The sequence below is a fragment of the Sander vitreus genome, chromosome 12 (assembly GCF_031162955.1).
Source record: "Sander vitreus isolate 19-12246 chromosome 12, sanVit1, whole genome shotgun sequence".
NCBI classification, from domain to species: Eukaryota; Metazoa; Chordata; class Actinopteri; order Perciformes; family Percidae; genus Sander; species Sander vitreus.
Window position 1 is genome coordinate 26,080,194 of NC_135866.1, and position 23,715 is coordinate 26,103,908.

Here is a 23,715-nt window from a genome sequence, read left to right on the forward strand (position 1 = left end):
CTGCTGATTCACATTTATACATTCAGACTGATCTGTTGTCGAGCAGTAAGTGCCATGCTCAAGGGTACATCATGTGTTAACGTAACCAAGCTAGCTAATTTGGGGGAGAAAACAATAAAAAGATTTTACTTGTCAGTAAGTGTACTAATGCAACATGAACTCATATCAATAATGTTGACTTAAGTTGACATAACACAAACATTCACCACCCCCACCCCCCATAACCCAAAGTCTTGGGAGAACCCAAAAGCATTATGAGCAACGATGTAGGATCTAATATATGGAGAGATGACATTCATTATGTCAGAACCTCACTGCTCTTCTCTAATCTGCATGTACAAACAAAAGCTGTATCCCAACTGGTTAAATGTCCAAATATGTAGTGGAATATTAAATATAGTTAGTGTATATGATTCAACATGTAGGATACTATTAATATGTAGTATAAAGAATGTAGATGGCTTCTCGCCATTTAAACAGCCATGAGAGAACCAGATCTGAGCCACCGAGGATTGTGAAAGTTTTTTTTTTTTTTTTTTTTTAATTCAGCATGAATGGAAAACAACCGTTATTTTGGCTGATTAGACCTCAGCTCAGGGTGAAGGTGGGCCAGAGCTTTGATGGGAATTAATTACGTCACAAATGTTCATCTACCAATAAGAATGATGAAGGTGTCATTTGTCCTGCCCTTCACACACTCAGTAACCAGAAAAATAGAGACTGAGTGCTGTGTCGGACCATTTCTGGCCCTGTTGCTAGCTGCTACATGTGCTGGCAGTGACTTCCTGCAGTTAAAGCTGACATGGTGAGTGGATGCCTTCTTTTAATGGACACTGCATTCAGGTTCACCCTATTGTGGTTTAAGGGGACTGATTTGGTATAAAGGGTGTATGGTGACAGGTCAGATATGTAGTGACATACTGTATATCTAGTTGAAAGAGAGGTCCCACTTCTTCTGCAGTGACAGGGTTTCTACTTTTCCCTTCGCGGAGTAAATGTAACACTGTTATCGTTTGACATCAGTAACATATACAGCACACTGAGTGGTGGCCACACAAATGAACAGAGCCATATGCTGGCACAAGACATCAGCATTTTAAGCTTCCACTTTGAGCCAACATTTCTTTGGCCACCTTCACACTGGGTTTGCTTTTTTTGAATATTCAGCTTGAATTTGACTGTCCCCCTTTGTCCTAAGCCTGCTGCTCTGACGGGTTTTCCAATCTGTGGTCATGCTTTTCTCATCAAAGAGCAGCTGTGGACCACTGTTGCCTGGAAACAAGGTTGATGCCTGTTTTGACATGCATGGCAGAAATGGAGAATAATGGCAGAGAGAAGTAACCATGTCCGAGGGGAGCCCGACCACCTGCGTGGGCTGCAAAGAAGCGCAAAAACAAGCACCTTTTTTTTTTTCCCCACTACACTAAAAATGTCATTAATGATGTCATGAAGACATCCACATGCATGTATTTCCTGCCTGTGGTAACAATGATGGTTTAAAGGGGAGTCCCCTGATTTTGCACATCAAACTGTGTTTCCAGGTGTTGAGGAGTACTACTGAAGATGTGAAAGAAGTTGTTTGAAGAGCCCTTTGTGTCTCTAGAGTGAGTAAGGGATTTGTGTAAAATCTGATTAATGCCAGAGTGATTTCATTGAGTCAGTGTAGGTTGGGCTGAAGACAAGTTTGCCAGTGTTAAAGCACCCTAAGTTATAAATATCACTAACAACAATGTGCCCATTTTACAATGACATGGACAAAAGAAAGCTATGTACATTGTAGTGCAGTTAACAAAATGACTGTGTAACTTTTACTCATACTGTAGGTGACATCATGACATCATGATAGATGAGTCAAACTGGTGGATCTCAAACTGTTCCAACAGTGGAATGTAACATTTGACTAAATGTTTTTTTCCCCAGTGGATTTGAAGAGGCAACAAATGTTCATTATTACATAGGAAAACATGCAAAAACGTATCAACATATATTAGAAATGTTAAGCCTGTTCACATTCTTTAAATTATTTGGGGTTAGTGGGTAAGGAAGACAACTACTTATCTGTCTAACATAATGGTGACTGAATAAAATGGGTAATGAAGGGTGACTGCATGGAACTGCAGTTTATTTAATAACTAGTTCAATCTGCAGCGGTAGTGTTTCAGTCCTCATTAGTATTATGTATTTCAGCCTTTATGATCCATGTCTTAGGCTCTTTTAGGCCGCAGGAACTTTCCGCAGGGACCAGGAACCTTCTGAGAAACTCATTGTGTTTAGCCCGCAGGGACCAGGGATTAAATGAAGTTCCAGGGACATTATTTTACCCCCCAACAAAAGTCCCTGACTGGAGGGTAGTGCTTTCTGAAAGTATAGGAACTTTCAAGGTGGGATTTGCAGGGATGACCGTCCCTGGTTGGTCAAACACACACACAACGCTGCGGCTTCAACTCACCAACCGCTTCATTAATTAATCAAGGAAGTACTCTAGTGCAGTGTTTTTCAACCTTTTTTGAGCCACGGCACATTTTTTACATAAAAAAAAAAAAAACACGGCACACCACCAACCAAAAATGTTACAAAATGACACCTTGTAGCCTAATAAGATTTACATTATTCCTTTTTAAAAATGTATCAATCGCTGTTGCAGGCTTACATCGATGATCTCGGCCCTACTGCTTACATCCTGTAACTGCCACCAGGTCAACAAGGTCATTATTGCGCTATACTGCCACCTACTGACACAGAATAGTATTTAATTTCTCTGCCAGTCATCACATTGCAGGCACAGATGCGCAACAATGGCAAATTATTTGCAGTAACTCAATAAAAAAGATGTGTTAAATTAAGTAAAATCGGATCATTTCCCACGGCACACAGCACACAGCACAGGACGATCTCTCACGGCCGTGGTTGAAAATCACTGCTCTAGTATTGATTTAGGACAATTTTATGATGAGGGCAGAACATTTCTCTTTTTATGTTTGATTATAAAAAGACAAGAGAGAGAGATCAGACGAGCGAGCGGGCACACTGAACAGCCGACTGCAGAGACTAGTGTGTCGAGCTCGGGCAAGCAAAAGAGAGGCTGCCCGGCACAGAGCTGTGAATGAGAGAGTATGTTCATCCCTACGACCACCAGCAGCCCTTGTCTTTTCACGTTGCTTTTTCGTACATCAACAGACTAATTTGACTACTCTTCACGGGTCTTTAGCCTTTAACGTGGCAGAAAAACAGGCAACAATGGGCTGAAGGAACCTTTTAGTTCCTTGAAAAGTTGTTCCTGGGACTAAAAGTCGCAGCTTTAGTAACTAAACCAATGCGATGCCTTTAGTCATGGGGGATTCTAGCAGTGAAAATTAAATCTAAAGATGTAACAGTGGACATGCAGGAGGTGGATGGGGGAATGGATCTAAGATGACAGGACGTCCTGTGGGTGTGTCTATGAGTACTGGTAGAAGGGTTGCTCATCAGGTCTGAAGCCATAGGCAGTAGCTGGTCGTCCAGGGGATGAGCTGGTCTGGTCAAAGACATCGTTGCCGTCTCTGGAAAACAGAGAGATTACTTTCATCACACAGGAACCTGATCCTGATCAGACAGAGGAAGAGTTTCTTTGCATTGTGGTGAAACAGCTTGAGGCCTCAGGATGGCCCGAATGAGTCTGCTAGCAGGAGAGGAGGGATAAGAAGTTATATGTAAGTAAATATAAATAAATAAATATAAGTTAAAACTGGCCAAATTCAAGTGTTTGACACTTTCTTTAGTTAAAATGACATCTGTGTGTGTGTGTGTGTGTGTGTGTGTGTGTGTGTGTGTGTGTGTGTTCTTGTTTAACTATATTCATGTCCAAAAACCGGGAATACAGTATACTTGTGGGGTCCGGACAGCTTTGTGGGGCCAAAATGCTGGACCCCACAACTTTAAAGGGCTGTGGGTTAAGACTTGGTTTTAGGATTAGGGTTAGAATTAGGTTATGGTTAGGGTGAGGGTAAGTGTTAAGGTTAGGCATTTAGTTGTGATGGTTAATGTTAGGGTAAGGGGTTAGGGAATGCATTATGTCAATGACCGGTCCCCACAAAGATAGTGAAACGCACTGCGTGTGTGTGATGTTTTAAAATGTTTGCATTACCAGATAATCAATGCCTGGCAGTTTGCTATTTACAACTGACAGATAATCTTTGCCAATGAAATCACTGACCATATTCTCTTCTGATTTGTTTATTTATTTATCGGGGAATAAAATGGCAAAGCACTTCCTGCTGTTGTTCCTAATTGCTGGTAAAGTTGGAAGCTGGTACGACTGGACAAATTATTTGTTACTTTGATTTTTTTTCTCTCAGCCAAACTAGTTTCGACCTGCTGTATGACAGCTCATGTTTCTGGCGTTTGTTGACTCACCCTGTATGGAGCAAGTCTCCATTTTGAGGCTGGAGGTCATTGAAGAAATCTGGGCTGACTGAACCGTCTGCTGGAGTTATTCCATCTAAAGACACATCAGGATAAAATGCACACACACAAGACATAAGCTTCTTCACAAACTCTTTGGTGTTGTCATACTAAGCCAAAGTCATCATAATCAGTCTTTTCTAAATGTTACTACTAGAGCCCGACCGATAAAGGATTTTTAAGGCCGATACCGATACAAATATTTGGTGATTTCAAAATCCGATATTCCAATATATCGGCCGATATATATATATTTTAAATCCAGAAACGCGTAATAAAACATAAACAGCCTTCCCTAACATTAGTTATTTGTAGATATTTATGAGTCCTTAAATAATATGATAATGCAGTATAAAAATAAACTTGTTTTATTGTCAAAACAGAACAGAGGAACATCAAAATATATTAAAGTTCTGATAAATAAAATGTATAAAAATACAAACTTAAGATATTAAACTTAAAGGGTTAAACACAAGTCTTGCTAACAGGGACGTTGTAGAACGCCCTCTGGTGGACAAACTATGCAACGCCAACACTCACATATATTCATTTATCAGAATAATTAGTCATTATAAATGATTCTGGTGAATTATATTATAAATGCCGATACCGATAGTTTGGAAAATGCCTAGTATCGGCCGATAATATCAGCCCGCCGATATATCGGTTGGGCTCTAGTTACTACAGCAGCTGTAACTGTAAGTAATACAGTTGTTTCCACAACATATATATACACATATACTGTATGTATTATGTTTTTGTCTTTGTGAAGCAGATTGGTACAAAATGTGTTTGCTTTTTAAGTGCTATATCAATAAAATAAAACTTAGTTTCCCTCATCACTCAGTGAGTACTGCACTGCACTACTGTACATCATCTCATTATAGCAGATATAATCATAACATTATAGCTTCAATTCAGAGTCAATCCACACCGACACCAACAGCTTCAGTGTTTGTATATACATGAATTCATTAATCAATCAATACATAAACAAGTGTGTTTCCTTCCTGTATACTTTGCACGTGGTCTCAGATTGGTGAGGACACTTCAGTCAGCTGCTGTCTGTGCTGCTGAAAAGACAGCTGGTTCTGAGAACCTTGACAACAATAATGGAACAGACTTTGTGCTGCTGACGTCTGGTGTGAATTTTCAAATACATCATGCTGAAAAATCAATTCATTAAAACCAGCGCAATGATCTGTTGGTACCATGACTTTAAATGATTGTGGTAAACTTGATAATTCAGAAAACAAGATGAAATGACCAGCATGTCTGCTTTTGCAGCGTAAGTTATTCTACATGCATGGACCCAGTGCTTGGCGTGTGTGTGTACCTGCGCTATAGAAGAGATCAGTCCTATCGTTGTCGTTATCGTAGAGATATGGTTCAGACTCATCAGCTTGGCGACTCTCGACCATCTCCAGCCACTGGTTGTTATGGAAACGGAACTTCTCTGACTGAATTTTCCTCCCCCACTCTTCATCGTACTCCTGGAAGATGATGAAAAGTGTAAATAAATTAGAGAACAACCTACAGACAAAGACAGGAAGCAGTGTTTATATTTCCTATTAAAAAAATTAACTCTCTCTGATGCGTTACTTTTGTTACTTAAAGGCACAGTGAGTAGGGTTTTCCTAAAAACAATGTATAGACTCGTACAACAAAATTCCCTCTCAATCATCACTTGACCAAAAATGTGTGGCGGTGTCTGTATGTGCAGAGACCCTTCCCTATGCCTGTATTTTCTCATTTGCTTTTCATTTTGCTGTGTTCAGGATGTTTCTCGCCGGCCTCTGCCTCCAGATGTTCTGCCCTGGCTCACTAATCGCTGTCACCCTAAGCACGGGAAGCTCCACTAAATTCTCCTGCCTGGACACAAATACTATGCCCATTAGTTGGCTAGACTGAAGATCGCTAAACTCGCTGGCTAGTGGCATTGTGCCGGGAAGGAGTGGCCAACTTTGAATGTTGTGCTTACAAACCACAACAGGCAAATCCTACTCATTCTGCCCTTAAAGTTGCTACCTCGTACTTGCTACCCAGCAGCAATGTGTGTGTGTTTCACTTACAGCAATAATATCGAGGGTGTTGTCACACACTTTTCTGATCTCGGCATTCTTGTCATGCATCAGATCTATGAGGTAGGCTGGAGCCTCTACAGAGAAGGTTAAAGAAAGAAATTCTTCGAGGGTGGTGGTGTGAGATTTTACAGTGTGAAACCTGTCTCGCCTCAACTTCAGCAAGATTCTCATTCATCTTTAAAGGGCCTGTACTCGAAATACAGGAAAAAAACAGCGGGCTCCACATGGCTCTCACACACCGTCGTTTTTTTACGGCCACATGAACTAACGTGTACGTGAGGCCGGACTGGCTATCAAAACAAAGAACAGAGACGCTCAGATTATGAAACACACAGAGGGAGTGTGACGCTATTCTCTGCTGAGGACGCCATCATTCCACTATATCTTACATAGCAAATATTTGTTTACTGCTATATTAATGTATTGCCAGTTGAGGTGGTTCGGGCATCTGGTAAGGATGCCCCCTGGGCGCCTCCCTAAGGAGGTGTTCCAGGCACGTCCAGCTGGGAGGAGGCCTCGGAGAAGACCCAGGACTAGGTGGATGGATCATATCTCCAACCTGGCCTGGGAACGCCACGGGATCCCCCAGTCGGAGCTGGTTAATGTGGCTCGGGAAAGGGAAGTTTGGGGTCCCCTGCTGGAGCTGCTACCCCCGCGACCCGATACCGGATAAGCGGGCGAAGATGGATGGATGGATGGATATATTAATGTTCTGAATGTTGAGTGCAGTCCCTTTAAATATGAAGTAGACAGATAGCTCTGTGGTAAGGATACGGGTGTCTTTGATGATGACGTCTCGTGTAGCTTGGTGAAACACCATCTGGTAGAAGACGTAGACGATCTGACACACAAACTCATCATCCTCCTGTTGGGCTACATTCAACAAACAGAAGAACATATGGAAAGTATGATATCTCTTAGCAGGTTTCACATTTCATATTGCCTGTGAGCACTATACTACTATACTACTACTATAAATTTGTTTTGGTTTTTAATATATAGTTATAAATGAGCAGCCTTTTCTATTACCTTAAGGTCATTGGGTTATTGTATTCAAACAAAAGAAAAGTGAAACAGGTAGGAGAGTGTTTGAGTGTATGTGGAGTACATCTGTACCTTAAGACCTTTACACAAGAGAGCACACTGACATCTGGAAATTTAAAATATCAAAAAAGGTGTGAAAACCTTTATCACTCACTGTTCATCAGTCTAAAACACGACATCTTGAACTAAACCACAGGTGAGTGTGTGTGTGTGTGTGTGTGTGTGTGTGTGTGTGTGTGTGTGTGTGTTACCATTCAGTAGCTCGATGAGGGCAGGAATAATGCCAGATTTAGCCAACATGGCGGCACAGGCGTCATCCATGGAAACTGTTCCGATCATTATCACCACCTCCAGGATAAGGTCATCCTCTGCTGAGCCTGAGACACACAAACCATGAAAGAAATGAACCTCACAAGGTGAAACTTTATTAAATGTGTGATCAAAGCTGTTGTAGTAGAAAACTAGCTGCAGTGAAAAACAGTATTCCAAGTGATGAATGGAGGCTTTTAAAAGAACACAAGAACTAAACACATTGAACAAAATCTAGTAGTTTTGGTGGCCATTTACTAGAGCCTGACTTAAGGTTGAAAGTGATATTTGAGGTTAATAAAAACCCAATAATGATATGTCGGGGGAGATATGTTTATACACACACTGTAATATGAGTTATAATGATGAGTATTTGGAATCCCTAAGAGTTGTGAGAAAGATATGTTTGAGGTAGGATATTTTACACTATAATATTAAACATTAGATTATAGTAATACGATAACAATACATTCAGAATTTAACTTGGCTGAAAATAAAATATTTTTTTAAATAACTATAAATACAAACACAAATAAAACAAACTTGAAGAAAATGAAGTACACTAAAGCCAATTAAAGATACACCGCTGCCATTTGTGCATACAGTATATGCTACATACATGTATATGCCATTGCAAACATATCTTTTCTAAATGTGTGGCTATACCATAGATAAAGTATATAAGATATAAAGATGAACGACGTGTCTCCACTTCCTCCCATTGTACAAAAGTGAAGCCAAAATATTCCGGATATGGGCGCTGCCATCTTGTAATTTTTTGAGCCAAAGTCTGCACAGTAGTGATCGAACGGTGGAGCCGACCAATCACAAGTCAATCACTGCTGTCGATCATGACGTTTCATTCCGTTTTAATTAAATCAAATAAAACACTAACTTATATAACTACACCAGTTGGGCTATAAAACTGGTACACATTACAATTAAGGAATATTCTGAAGTTCATATATTTGCCTTATGTGTATTCTCTAAATTAATCAGTACCTGGTTTAAGTCTGTCTTTTAGGTAGGGTACCAGGTTGTACTCCTTCAGCACCAACTCCCAGTCCAGGTCAGGGATGGTGAGGTTGGCCAGCGTGCCCAGACACTCCAGAACCCACTCCTCCTCTTCCTCTGCACGGATCTCTGCTGCCAGGTCACCAACATAGTCCTGACACAGAGAGAAGAAATCATTCACATCATGACACTGAAACCCTCCAGTAAAATAAAAGGCTTCTACTGCTGCACTACCACCACTAACAGTAAAACTAAAGGCTGTTTTATGCTTCTGCGTCGATTCGACCGGCGTACCCCTGCAGACCCCTCTGCGTGGCCGCGAACACCCCTCCGAGCCCTCCGCTGTAGCTCGACGCGCACCTCCAAAAATTTGTAACTTTGCGTCGAGGCAACGCAGACCGCGAGGACTGTGATTGGTCAACTGGTCCTGTGTGTTGATAGTCGGTGTTTCAAGCAGCCTGCTGTGGGGAGTAGCAACATGCTAGTTCACTGACATAAGCTTTGCAAATAAACTCAGACATATTTTGGTTACAATGACAGGGTTATCCGTTTGTAAAGTGTCTACATGTCAGTCACGTTTTGAAATTAGCACTTCGCCAGCAAGCAGTACTTTGTGGGGCAGTTGTGCTAAAGTTTGCTTGCTAACATAACATAAACTGGCTGGCAGACACCTCGCAAATAACGGCAGACTTATCACCCTCTAACGTTATGGCGGTAAAATGCACCGCGATGCAAAGCAACCCCGACGCAGAACTCTGAAAGGGTCACGACGCAGAAGCATAAAACAGCCTTAATACTTGTACTTAATACTAATAAGAACAATACAGCTGTGATTTCCACTTGAGCAGCCTGCCACCTTGTCTCTGGTTATGCTTTGTCGAATGTAGTTGAATGACTTTAGTTGCCGTGTGCTAAGATACTTGTGTGGTAAGACTACCTGGGAGACCGGGCCAGGCTTTAGTTTTAAAAAACGGATGTGTCACACTCAGATTTTGTGTTAGATACATCAGGTTTAGGAGTGCCGTATTTCTTGTGTTTGTTTTAAAGTCAAACTAAATAGTGAGGTTTTGTTTCTATGTTTGTTTGTGTAGTTTAGTGATTTAGCTCATATTTTAAAGAGTCCTCTTTTGGTTATGTTTGTTTCTTTGATTTAAACAGCAATCACGGGCCCTTTTTCCTTTGTAGTTTGTGCACCTGATTTTGTTTTGTTCTTTTCAGAAAAAAAATGTGTGTTTTTTTTTTTTTATGAAAAACACTTTTTTTTTATGTTGCTTCCCTTTTCCTTCAGGGATTGTTTTTGGGAGTGTTTTTTTTTATTGTGTATTTATAACTCACTATGAACACTGATTTGGTTGGTCCGTCATGTTGTGAGATGTTTCTGATCATCTTCATCAGAAGGCAGTCTTTCATCTTCAGAGCTCTCTTCATGAGCATCTTCAACCCATTTCCTACAGACAGAGAGACACAAAGAGAGACTCTTGCACGGTGAAACAGAAGTATTGTTTTTCCAATAATCACAGATCACTTAAATAGGGTTGTATACAAGACTCAAGACTCAACTCAATAGTACAACACCACCACTGACAGACAATGGAAGATCTACTTGTGGAAAAAGTGTCAGTAGTCTGGAGGAATGTATAGAGTCAGTGAGCCATTATCTGGACATACATAAAATGCAACTCAGATAAATATACCTTCACACATAAGTTGTGCATTCCTCTTGTTTGCAGCCAGGTTGATGCAGATGGAGATGAGCTCAGCTTCGGTTTCCTCCTCACCGTGCTCGTACAGCATTTGCATTAGCTAGACAGACACAAAGACACACACACACACAACTTGTGTTGCCAATGTTGAACAACAGATTATATTCCGTAAATTTGTTTACAGTGATTTTCAGTGGATTTTATCATACCTGAGGTATGCAGTCAGTGTAAACAAACATGCCCTTAAAACGGTCGTCGATGCTGATGTGATACAGGATACGCATGGCAACCTGACGGTTGTTCTCATCACCTGCAGGACAACCAACATCAGTCAAGATATTTATACTCCTCAAATACTGACCACAAATGGCAATTGGAATTGAAAAATAAATCACTACCATCTAACAATATTATGTGAATCAACATGCAGATGTTAAGCAGTATAATGTTTACATCATGTTCACCATCTTACAGGTCTTTTAACTATTTTATTTTTTGGGGCATTTTCAGCCTTTATTTTGACAGGACAGATGAAGACATGAAAGGGGAGAGAGGGGGGAATGACATGCAGCAAAGGGCTGCAGGTCAGAGTCGAACCCGGCCCGCTGCGTCAAGGAGTAAACCTCTTTATACAGGCGCCTGCTCTACCAACTGAGCTATCCGGGAACTCCATGTCTTTTAACTATCTTGCAAGTATTGGACACATGTTGCTGGCAAATGTTGATCTGATGAGGCCACCTAATTCAAATTCAATTAATTTAAACAATTAAACAATTAATCTGGTGGGGACTTGAATGTCTGCACCAAATTAACTAACCATCCATCTAACAGTTGTTACTCAAAATCACAAATGTCGACCTCATGGTGGCGCTGGAGGAAAGGTCAGAGGATCTCCAAAGTCAGTAGTATTCATCCTCTGAGCACCACGGACATACAGTATGTACCGCCTTTCATAGCGATCCATCCAACAGATGCCAAAATATTTCACTAAAATCCCACATGTCAACCTGCTGGAAAAGTCAGGAGATCACCAAAATAATCAGGATTCATCCTCTGGGGACCATGAATGTCTGTACAAAATGGCACGGCCATCCATTAAGTAGTATAAAAGATATTTCAGTCTGGACCAAAATGGTGGACAGACTGACCGGCACTTCTATTCACAAAGCAGCAAGCTTGGCTCTAAACTCAACATTATGGTCTCCGTAGAGGTAGTTATAAATCACATGGCTGTGGTACTGTGGATAAAGCACAATGTACTGTACATGCAATATAGACAGTATATATATATATATATATATATATATATATATATATATATATGCCACTATGTTAGTGTGCACTGTTACCCAGCAAGGCAGTCAATTTAGGTAACAGTCCAACTTCCACCATCTTGGCTCGGAGTCCAGAGTCAAAGGAGAGGTTGAGCAGCAGACGCAGAGTCAGGTTCAACAGGTCTTCGTGGTCACAGGGAACAAGACGCGCCAATCGTTCAACAGTATCCACCTCAGCCTGCGAATCACAAACACAGAACTTAATGAAGTGCAGTTTTTGGCACTTTGCATTGGCTTAACTTTTCAGCACTGGAGGTTTCCGCTTGAAACACATACATAAAATGATATTTTAGGTTCTTCTTATGTCTGCTCGCACCATTAGTCTAACAGGGTACATTCTTACAGTAAGTACATCTCTCACTCACCATGTCATTCTTTTCTTTTTAAGATTATTTTTTGGGCTTTTCCACCTTTAATTTTTGATAGGACGGCTAGGTGAGAAAGGGGAGAGAGAGGGGGAAGACATGCAGGAAATCGTCACAGGTCCGGTTCGAACCATGGACCTCTGCGTCGAGGCATACACCTCTCAGTACATGTACACCTGCTCTACCACTGAGCCAAACCGGCCACTCACCATGTCGTTCTTGTTCTCCAGGAAGATGGACAGTTTTTTGAGGAATGAAACCACCAGGACCAGCAGCTCCTCGTCATCCCGTTCAAGAACTTTGACGAGCAGACCGACAATGTTTTTATTCCTCATCTTCAGCTCCGTCCTTGTGTCCTCAGCAAGGTTCAACAGGAGGTAAAGAGACACTGAGAAACAGTAAAGGAGATAGAAAGAGAGGAAGATATAAGAAACACAAGAGATAATATAAGCAACTTCTCATTTGTGGTAGCATTCTTTGGTTACAATTAAAAGGAATGCAAAGCCAAGAAATATTGAATTATACTTTTCATTCAAAAAAAGAGAAAGAGAAACATTACTAATGCTGCTTTCACACTGGTGGAGGTAATGTGGTTATGATTAAGCACTACTCTACAAAAGGTGTAAAAATGTATTACTAATGAAATACAAGTTGCTGGGATGTGACAAGGAATGCACTTTTTCTAATTTTAATTTTGCATCAACTCTGCATTTAAAAGGAAGGAATTTGAAAGGCCAGTGCACCTCTGAGCAGCTGTTCCTGTTTGGACAGAAGGCCATGGTATTTCCTCACAGCTTTGTCCTGGTCTCTTCTTAGGGAGCCATTCTCTGGTGCTGACTCACGTACACAAATTGAGTGTTAAGGAACGCGTGTTTTACACACACAAAGCAAGTCTGGTAACCTATACAGGAGGAGGGTAGACAGCTAATAACAGAACAGAACAAATGACAGCAGATAAAAGGATATAAGCCTTGTTTTTCTTGCGTAGCTCCTCACGCCACACATCATGTCTCTTCAGCTCATGCTCCACCACGCTCATACACAACGCACCTATTTTATAATGACTCACCACTCCGTGAAACTGGGCGAAACTGGAGGAGAGGAGAAGAGATGCACTACGTAAAAGGATGAGGTAGAACAGTATGACATGCTTAAGGAATGTGTGTGTGCCATTGTGCCAGTGTGTGTGTGTGTGTGTGTGTGTTACCTGGAAAAGCAGAAGAAGATGTAAATGATGATGGTAGCAAGCTCGACACTCTGTTTCCAGTCCTCCCTCAATACTCTGGCCAGAGCACCTAAGGCTGCCTCTACACAAACACACACAGACACACACACACACGCACGGAGAGAAGACATCACGAACACACCTTTTGATTGGCTTAATCAGGGCAAAATGTATCATATCTTTAGCTATTAAGTAAAATAATCATGTAAATGTAGATATGAGCTACTTTGCTAAACATTAGTATAAGCAGAATTAAACTATACCATTGTGTAGCAGCTCCTCCAGGTTATCAGGGTTGCGGGCGAGCTGCAGAATGAGAGCAGAGCCTCTGATCTTCTCTGGGATGCCTTCATAGAGCAGCTCAATATACTCATCCACTCTGGTTATACTGGCTTCCTCATTTAACTACACAGGCAAACAAAACAAAACACAGACACATACTACTATTAACTAATCACAAGGCATGGAACTATTTCAGTTAGCAATAAACATGAGATTTGAAGCTTTTAGGTTTAAGTCTTTCACCAGCCATATTGTTAATTAGATTAAATAGACATAAATACATGAAAAGTCATAGATAATTGCATGACACAGAGGCCTTAAATTTGGTGTTGGTCTCAGGTTAGAGAGTTGAAGAACAGTCGTGAAAAATACAAAGCAAAATTTGGAGAATGCTTTCTGAGAACTGAGATCAAACTGAAATGGCTGTGAGGGAACAAGATACATGAACAAACAGAAGGAAGAGTCAGTCAGTGTTTTATAAGTTGCTACCTCCATTCCTTCAAAGGGAGTCAGCTCCCTAGGTTTCGCAGTTCTTTTCTCTTTCTTCTCCACTGGTGACACACAAACAGCCAACATTAAAAACACTACAGTATGTCATTCAAAATGTGAAAGTCTGCTTAATTCTTTGTACAGTTTATAATTGTATTATATACTGTACATCTACGCATGAATCTTCTCATCATGTATTCAACCCTATGTAACAGGATCTACATGGCTAATCAATGTACCGGTAAACACAGATTTAACACTCCTCAGATCTGCCATCCCTCTGCGTCTTTACATGTTTAATGTTTTTGAAATGTCTGCAGCCTGCTGAATTTCTTAAAATTAGCTTGACATTGGAATGTCTATGTTGAGCAATGTTTATATTAGATAGATACTTTTTTGATCCCAAAGGGGAAATTCAAGGTCCCAGTAGCTTAAAGACAGACATCACACACAACATACACATACATCATAAACAGGATGATAAAAAAGCAAATCCACATGAGTAGCATGGACAATAAAATGAAAAAAAAATACTTAATACTAAATAAAAAATTTAAAAAAAAACACATGAATGTACTAAGGGATGTATAAGCATGAGACGCTTGCAGTGACAGGGCAGGGACTGACCCTGTGATTCAGTATGTACGGTAAGGTGCTCTATGAGAGTGGGTGTCATGGTGGTAGTGCAACTAGGTCCAATAGTGCAAGGATAAAGTCTAGAGACCAGCATTAAATATGGACAATATAAGAGAATAATGTAAACATAGTAATATAAAAACTATAGCAGTGCAAGGATAAACTTTAAAAAAGACAGCATTAAATATGGGCATTATAAGGGAATAGAGTAGACAGTAATTACAATGTAGTATTACAATGTTTACAACCTTCCATACTGTGATGCGTTTCGTAGGCCATTAACTCAATGAGGCATCAGCTAATAGGAATTCCAGTGACAAATAATAAATGTTTATTAAGCCTACAAGTAAAGCTTTATGTGTACAAGATTGACAGTCTGGCCTAAGTATAGTGCCAGACTAGATGCGTGAAATAAATTGAAGTTATCAAATTTTGATTGTGAAAATTAGGATGAAAATAACAGCAAGGGTGTAAAAACAATGACATGACTGACTTTTGCCCTCCACGGGGGATGATTTCCTGTTCTGCAAGTAGTAGAGGAGCTGCTCCACCTGAGGCAAACGGGAAGAAGGGATGAGTTTACACTCCTCCACCACTTTCCTGGCCAAAGCTCCCACATCTGTACTAGGAGAAAGACTTTTCACTCGGATACTGGAGGGAGAAAGAGAGGACAAAGAGAAAGGTGACTAACAGAGGCTGGTTGAGATTTAAAACGGGTTTATAAGAACGCAGGCTTGAGTAAGTGAATTTTTTTACTTAACTTGCATACGTGCAAAATAATTTAAGACCATTACAAAGACTGAAAAACTAGCATGTTACTGATTAAACACATCTGATGACAGTTTAAAGGTTGCGTTTTTAAAAAAAAATGCAAATTGTACTATTACTTTGCTCAGTATTTATCTAAGGATGGGCATGTGGTGTAATGAAACTCATAAATACTCAATGAAAAACAAGACCTCTTCCAACAGAATTTCAGGGTTTCTTAGAGATTTTAAGAACCAGCTGATGTCATATTTGCGGAGTCAGTTTGCATAACACTGGTCCATATCATTTTAGCGTACCAAACAAATGACTGATAATATGGCTAGCTACTCCTATCCAGATGGGTAAAAGTAACACAACGGTGATTCAAGGAACAGCCTGAATAAAACTAATCCAATTCAATAAAAATAAATGAGAAGAGGTAGAGAACAACTGAAATCTAGAGGGAAGGAAGATAATACCAAGATAAAAATGATCTGTAAAAGTTCATCATTTCATTTCAATTTAAGTAGAGAAAGAAGAAGCAATGGAAAAATAGCCAGAGAGGCAATGGGAAAGAATAAAGAATAAGAGTCCTGTGAATAAAATCAACAGTCCACTCACATTTTTTGTCCCTCCTTTCGTTCGCCCAGCACATGGCCTCCACCCTCTCCCAGTATAGACGCTTCCACCTCATAGTGGACCACAAGGGCCTTCTCTGTGGGATGGACATCTAAACTGCCAGCAGTCACTTTACTTTGGGTGAGAATGAACAGACAGTTAAGAAAACAATAACTCAAACATCTTTGTTCCACAACATTGTTAAGCAGTGAATCATTCTAAATACATATTAAATGACCCTTGCACTTAAGTTTCGAATCAATGTATTCCACTATAAATGAGTAAGGTAAAGTCAATGTCTCTCAAGAACATTACTTTAGTCACCAAATTTGTCTCCATTTCCACATTTCAAACATATCATAGCTGAGACGTTTACATCATAGTACCTGTTTCACTGAATTTTGATGACTTGTGTAGCAAATAAGAAAACAGATACACAAGAGAAACTGATATATTAGTATATAACGTTACTGTTTGGTTGATGACAGTAACATTAAAACACTTGTCGTTAACATTTAACCATCCACCAAAACAATAACGTTATGAGAAGACACGCCCAGACAGCGACATACAGCGATGGTTTAACGGGCTAGCACATGTTTCCATAAAGGGCTAGACAGATTAGCTAAACTCAGTGTCAACTAACACGGTAAACCAATTAAACATAAGACAGCTGATTTGCTAGTCAAGTGTATCGGTCATCGTTTCACAGTAGCTTCTAACTATGTTAGCATAGATATCCCAGCACCCTTTATTGAGGGAATGCAATGCCAAACCCCGTTTAACATTATGTCGATCGAATGGCAATGTGTTTACCAGCGAAACTATAGGTATTTTGAAAAAAATGAAATACATTTTTATTTTGTCATGTTCTTGTGGTGGATTCGGCACTGTGGGAATTCACCACTCAATACAGTTTGGCTCCTTGTACTGATTTACACAGATAAGCTAGCTACTTGATTACTATGAGTTAGCGTTATCTTCCACGAAGCGAGCCTCGGTTGCGAGATTTTACAACAGTTCTTGTTTTATCTGTGCATTACATATATGCCGAATTTATTGGTGGGTCATAATGGTTTACATAAACGTGTAAGACATCTTACACTTGGTAGTCGCTTCGATAGGTGAGCAAGAAAACATGAAATTGCCCGACGTTTGACCAGTAATTGGTGTGAGCTCTCCATGCAATAGAGCCACACGCATCAAGGCTAACAAGATACAGTGGGTTTTCAATAACATCTGACATAAGTTATGTGCTTGTTAAACGTCTATAGTGACTGCTAAGGCAGTATGCTGTCATTTGTAATTATATTAACATGCAAGAGCCATTGTAGTAAGGTTACGTTAGCTAGCTAACATTGCTTTTCCCCAAAAACAATATTTAACGTTAATATCATGTTAGCTTTGTAACGTCTTACCGTTTAAGGTAGCGCGCGTCATCCTGCATCTTCTTCAGATTTAATGTTTCAGATTTAAAATTAACTAAATAGCTCGATTACATTTAATTGATCCCCCAAATCACGACCATAGAAATCCTTTTGCTGATGGCTAGCACCACTGTCAAACAGCAGAGTGGACTACAAACATGGGGTTCTTTTTCCTGTAGGTTGTAATCTTTTTTCCCTAAGTCAAGACTCTCAGGCAGCATTTATTATTCAGCTGCGTACAAATACTGCCTCAGTTAAAAAGATTGGCATTAGATAGTAACCAAAATCTTGACCATAACACTTGATCATCTACAAATTCAACACCGTTTGGAGGTGCAGAGGCAGCAGTTGCCTGAAAGGCTGAACTAGGGGGGAATTTGCTCCTAAATGGTCAGAACGTATACAATAAAATAAACTAGTGCCAAAGATCATCTAGCTATACCAAACTAAACCGTCTCTGCTAGTACTAATGAATGGAAAACAATTCTATATTTATCTTTACTATTATGATCGTCCAAATGACGTTTTCTGTTTTCATTAACTCATCATGCACAAGCAGTAATGGGCCTGTTTTATTGCGCTAGGATAGAATTTAGGGGGCTTTTATTATTTATAATATAAAAAGAGGACTTGTATTGGAAATTGGCTTTGGCTATAAATACTGCTATTGCAACTATGGCTTTACCTGGGCTTTTCCCCTACAATTACTAAAATCAATGTTTTAGTTTTGCTTAATGAAAATAAGGGCACACCTGATGACCATGTTGTCTTCATTTATTCTTACAGATTTGAGTCATGTCACTCCAATTCAGAATTTCAGATTCACATTCACATCATATAGTTTGAAAGGTGGTGATTTGATAGTGATTGCCAGCAGGCCCGCCATTAGGAATTATGGACAGGGGGACCATTTCTTTCCCAAATAGGGCCCCTCGTCCACACCCACTTCAGCGCCACAACCTTTGCATTCATCTGTACTGTACCCTTTGACCTCCCAATGATTGCCAGTATAGTGTGTCATTTACGCGTGAATAGTTACATATTAGTAAAATAGTGCCATTTACCAAATAAGAATACATTTAGGGTTAAGTTAGGTTAATTCATTGTTTTGCTGACTTCACATGCCATAAGGTTTGTTTGCATCAGGCACTTTTAAATTATAAGAAAGATGCACAATGGCTAGAACTAAGAAACTTCTCCAAATGTTGTCCGTGGTAATATTAATAATAATAAAGTTGGCCTGGTAGATACACTACCCTTCATCATGATTACATTTTGCCCCACAAACACCATGTACTATTGTGGCAAGTAAATATATATTGCCTCATAGAAATACTGCCAGAATTGACCTGCTGAAGATCTGTATTGAAATAGTGATTATGATCATAAGATACAGATATACTGTAGATATAGATGTGTTTTTTGCAGTCCAATGTACAATGTTACACAGACAGACACAGGGTGCTTGGTAAAGTCATCTTTTATTGGAGAGCTATGATATGACTGCAAAGCAGTATTTAGGCACAGACTATCTCACACCATGTCCTTTACATTAAACTGCTTCTAAATACAATTAACATTTAGTGTGTGCTGGTTGATTTTTACTATTGTGTAGCTAAATGTTTTCTTAACTCATGACTGCAACACTATCCCCACTGTTTTCCTCCACTTCTTTCTTCAGCTCTCCTTTTTTTGCCCCTTTACTGGTATACCCCCTTTTCCTTTGTCCTTGTTCTCTGCTTTTATCCACTCTCCTCCACTGCAGTTAATCTTTTTCTCCCCTTCTCTCAAAGATCATCCTTTTCTCTTTCTTTCTTTAACTATTCCACGTCCTCTCCCTCGTCCTCATCAGCACATGCTGTGAACTCCTTCTCAGGTAACAGGCCATATTCATTGAGAAACCCCTCCACATCTGTTGCGAAGAAGTCTTCATTGAAGTGTTTGCTAACGGCCAGGAAATTACCAAGTAACTCGCCAGCTTTGTACACCAGCAGGGCAGGAAGAACCTGGAAGAATATGAATGGGAATAAAAATGTACCTGTAGGCTGTCTCTGAGTTTGATCATTTAATACTGACAGTGACACTGGTTTTAATATAGTCAGTTCTCCCCATCTTATAATAATATTTTATATTAAAAAAAAAAACCACATGGACAATTGCTGTTCATGGGAGGGGTTTAACAGTCAATTATCCTTTCATAACCTCAAAGTTCTTGATAGCAGTGTGACTAAAATCTCTATAACTATCACTCTTATAAATTATACTGTAACCAAATGTCCCAATGGGGATTATTGTAATTCAATCAATTCTAGTCTAGCCTTTCTTTTTTTTTAAGATATTGTTTTGGGCATTTTAGCCTTTAATAGACTGGATACCTGTAGACAGTAAGGGGGGAGAGAGAGAGAGAGAGAGAGAGAGAGAGAGGGGGGGGTGAAGACATGCCGCAAATGGCCGCAGGTCAGACCCGAACCCTGAGCCGCTGCATCGAGGACTGAGCATCTGCATATGGGCGCCTGCTCTATCAGGTGAGCTTCCCAGGAGCCCAATTCTAGTCTAGTCTATGAATAATAATATTACCATCATCATTTTCATTGCCATTTTTGTTTTTAAAGTTTACCAACCTCAGGGGTGAAGCGCTCGGAAGCGCCTGTCCCCACAGCATCAATACGACAAAATTTAATGCTGGGGTACTCCGAAGCCAGACAGTCCAGACATGAGTTCAACTGTTCACAGCCTGACAAAGGACAAATAATACATGCATAACTATGAGCAAACAGCACTGTAGTGAACCATCCCGTGGCAATACATAGACATTTCTGGAGTATATGTAGAATGTTAGTTGATCAAGATTGATGAGCCAATGAGCTAAGACTTAAAAACACAATAAAAAAAAACCCCACCTTTGACACCGTGCTGGTAGACGTGGACCACCACTTGAGTCAATCGATGTTCCTTCTCTATGACTTCCAGGAAGGCTTCTCCAGTCTCAAGCTCGTAGACTTCTTGAAATGTAGGACCAAAGCTCAGGCGCTCGTGCATTTCCTGCATACACTGTTTTCTGTAGCGTTTCAGGCAATGTTCATCCTCTTCATGGATCATTTCATACTCCCGAACACTCATCTAGAGGTAAGAAAATATATGTTACTGCTTCACTTCTTTTTGTTACATACAAAAGTATGTTGTGTACAGCATGATTTTCTTTGTGTCCATCTTCCTGTAAGTGGACGGATGCCCGAGTCTGTGATTTTGATTCTCTTTCTTTGTACATATCTTTCTTTTTTGTTGGCACACATCTGTGCAACTGTGGTTGAGTCTATGGTCATCCTCTAACTATAAAATCTGTCAATAGTATGATTTCCTGTGTGTGAGGTTCGGGGAGTGTCTCAATCCACCTTTCTGTGGAATCTCTCCTTGTCATCCTCTCCTGGACTGGACATTTGTCTGAGCAGCTCTCTCTTGCTTTGAGGAACAGTCTGATCCACACTGTCCAACTTAAACCTTCGCCAGTCATTAATTACACCTTTTGGACCTAGAGATACACAGAAATGCCCACAAAATACTTTATATTACTTTATTTAGGCACTTAAAATACTATACTAAAATATAACGTACAGTTGAAACTGCATTAAAGTCATTAACACCATCAAGTGCACATGAATCGATGACTTTATAAAGACCTTTTACAGACACAACATTCATTGGTTTTGAGCCAGAATGGTACAGCTGTTGTGACGATTTACAAGTTCCAAATCGCATACTTTTTTAATTTTAATTACTTTTAGTATGTACTGCAGCTGCCCTTACAAAGTACATACTGTTGCATGCAGCATGCATACAATTGGGACATACTACTTCTTTATAACATTGCGCCTTGAACTTCCACCCTCTTGCTGATATATGTTGCGCAAAGGATTGTTGGGTCAGAACAGCCTGAGAAGCATGCTGGCTTGTATAAAAAGTCAATGTAAAACTCCGACCATGTACAATAGGATATACAGTGGGGCAAAAAAGTATTTAGTCAGCCACCAATTGTTCAAGTTCTCCCACTTAAAAAGATGAGAGGCCTGTAATTTTCACCATAGGTACACTTCAATTATGAGAGACAAAATGAGAAAAGAAAATCCAGAAAATCACATTGTAGGATTTTTAATGAATTTATTTGCAAATTATGGTGTAAAATAAGTATTTAGTCAATAACAAAAGTTCATCTCAATACTTTGTTATATACCCTTTGTTGGCAATGACAGAGGTCAAACGTTTTCTGTAAGTCTTCACAAGGTTTTCACACACTGTTGCTGGTATTTTGGCCCATTCCTCCATGCAGATCTCCTCTAGAGCAGTGATGTTTTGGGGCTGTCGCTGGGCAACACGGACTTTCAACTCCCTCCAAATATTTTCTATGGGGTAGAGATCTGGAGACTGGCTAGGCCACTCCAGGACCTTGAAATGCTTCTTACGAAGCCACTCCTTTGTTGCCCAGGCGGTGTGTTTGGGATCATTGTCATGCTGAAAGACCCAGCCACGTTTCATCTTCAATGCCCTTGCTGATGGAAGGAGGTTTTCACTCAAAATCTCACGATACATGGCCCCATTCATTCTTTCCTTTACACGGATCAGTCGTCCTGGTCCCTTTGCAGAAAATCAGCCCTAAAGCATGATGTTTCCACCCCCATGCTTCACAGTAGGTATGGTGTTCTTTGGATGCAACTCATCATTCTTTCCCCTCCAAACACGACGAGTTGAGTTTTTACCAAAAAGTTCTATTTTGGTTTCATCTGACCATATGACATTCTCCCAATCCTCTTCTGGATCATCCAAATGCTCTCTAACAAACTCCAGACGGGCCTGGACATGTACTGGCTTAAGCAGGGGGACACGTCTGGCACTGCAGGATTTGAGTCCCTGACGGCGTAGTGTGTTACTGATGGTAGCCTTTGTTACTTTGGTCCCAGCTCTCTGCAGGTCATTCACTAGGGCCCCCCGTGTGGTTCTGGGATTTTTGCTCACTGTTCTTATGATCATTTTGACCCCATGGGGTGAGATCTTGCATGGAGCCCCAGATCGAGGGAGATTATTAGTGGTCTTGTATGACTTCCATTTTCTTATAATTTCCCCCACAGTTGATTTCTTCACACCAAGCTGCTTACCTATTGCAGATTCAGTCTTCCCAGCCTGGTGCAGGTCTACAATTTTGTTTCTGGTGTCCTTTGACAGCTCTTTGGTCTTGGCCATAGTGGAGTTTGGAGTGTGACTGTTTGAGGTTGTGGACAGGTGTCTTTTATACTGATAACAAGTTCAAACAGGTGCCATTAATACAGGTGGAGGACAGAGGAGCCTCTTAAAGAAGAAGTTACAGGTCTGTGAGAGCCAGAAATCTTGCTTGTTTGTAGGTGACCAAATACTTATTTTCCCGAGGAATTTGCAAATAAATTCATTAAAAATCCTACAATGTGATTTTCTGGATTTTCTTCTTCTCATTTTGTCTCTCATAGTTGAAGTGTACCTATGATGAAAATGACAGGCCTCTCTCATCTTTTTAAGTGGGAGAACTTGCAGAATTGGTGGCTGACTAAATACTTTTTTGCCCCACTCTATATAAATATGTTTTTTCGGCATACAGCACTGCATTTGACATACTAGGTATTGGGTATCTTTTTTTGGCAAATTAAATAGTATAGTAGTATAGGTATTGGAACGTATGGTATGTCTCTGACCTGTGTGATTGGCAGGCAACTCCTCTTCTTCCTGGGTAGAGCCAGACATCTTGCTAGCGGTCTGCGATACAGAGAACACACAAACCGGATAACCTTTCCAGGCCCATACAGAGAGTAGGTGAGGTGATGTGCTCTTTGAAATCCATGTTACAAGTCCACCTTAACTACAACTCTTGCATTCAGCCTCCTTTTTCTTATGCTAAACAGCTATTTTGTAGATATTTCTTTCTTTCTATTTTTTTCTATTTCTGTTTTGTTTATTTCTTATTGATGTTATATGTTGT

At 40.2% G+C, this 23,715-nt stretch overlaps 2 protein-coding genes across 3 annotated transcripts; both read right to left on the reverse strand.

Moving 5' to 3' along the window:
• Positions 1-521: 521 nt before the first annotated feature.
• On the reverse strand, positions 522-17,853 carry LOC144527044 (kinesin-associated protein 3-like). Of its 2 annotated transcripts, XM_078264874.1 has the most exons (20): positions 17,709-17,853; positions 16,294-16,425; positions 15,419-15,576; positions 14,290-14,351; positions 13,782-13,923; positions 13,501-13,600; positions 13,260-13,384; positions 13,037-13,135; positions 12,503-12,681; positions 11,944-12,106; positions 10,804-10,904; positions 10,586-10,694; positions 10,227-10,339; positions 8,880-9,045; positions 7,820-7,945; positions 7,299-7,397; positions 6,513-6,598; positions 5,777-5,933; positions 4,393-4,477; positions 522-3,539 (listed from the first exon to the last, which is right to left on the reverse strand). In XM_078264874.1, the coding sequence occupies exons 1-20, from the start codon at positions 17,735-17,737 to the stop codon at positions 3,437-3,439; spliced, it is 2,334 nt and encodes a 777-aa protein (XP_078121000.1). In that variant the 5' UTR covers positions 17,738-17,853; the 3' UTR covers positions 522-3,436. The 2 variants fall into 2 exon arrangements, with proteins under 2 accessions (XP_078121000.1, XP_078121001.1); XM_078264875.1 differs by lacking the exons at positions 522-3,539; positions 4,393-4,477; positions 5,777-5,933; positions 6,513-6,598; positions 7,299-7,397 and adding an exon at positions 7,429-7,674.
• Positions 17,854-19,537: 1,684 nt separating this feature from the next.
• On the reverse strand, positions 19,538-23,480 carry pdca (phosducin a). The gene is made up of 5 exons (XM_078264876.1): positions 23,432-23,480; positions 21,110-21,246; positions 20,618-20,837; positions 20,339-20,451; positions 19,538-19,723 (listed from the first exon to the last, which is right to left on the reverse strand). Exons 1-5 carry the CDS (start codon positions 23,478-23,480, stop codon positions 19,538-19,540), a joined length of 705 nt encoding a protein of 234 aa, XP_078121002.1.
• Between the last annotated feature and the right edge of the window lie 235 nt (positions 23,481-23,715).

Coding starts and splice junctions, on each gene's coding strand:
- LOC144527044 (XM_078264874.1), bottom strand. CDS start 17,737: ATGCAGGATGACGCGCGCTACCTTAAACG. Junction 13,136..13,259: donor ACGCAAGAAAAACAAGGCTT/ATATCCTTTTAT, acceptor CAATTTGTGTAC/GTGAGTCAGCACCAGAGAAT. Junction 5,934..6,512: donor ACACCCTCGATATTATTGCT/GTAAGTGAAACA, acceptor ATCATCTTCCAG/GAGTACGATGAAGAGTGGGG.
- pdca (XM_078264876.1), bottom strand. CDS start 23,480: ATGTCTGGCTCTACCCAGGAAGAAGAGGAGTTGCCTGCCAATCACACA. Junction 21,247..23,431: donor GTTGCCTGCCAATCACACAG/GTCAGAGACATA, acceptor GTGTATCTCTAG/GTCCAAAAGGTGTAATTAAT. Junction 19,724..20,338: donor CCGAGCGCTTCACCCCTGAG/GTTGGTAAACTT, acceptor ATATTCTTCCAG/GTTCTTCCTGCCCTGCTGGT.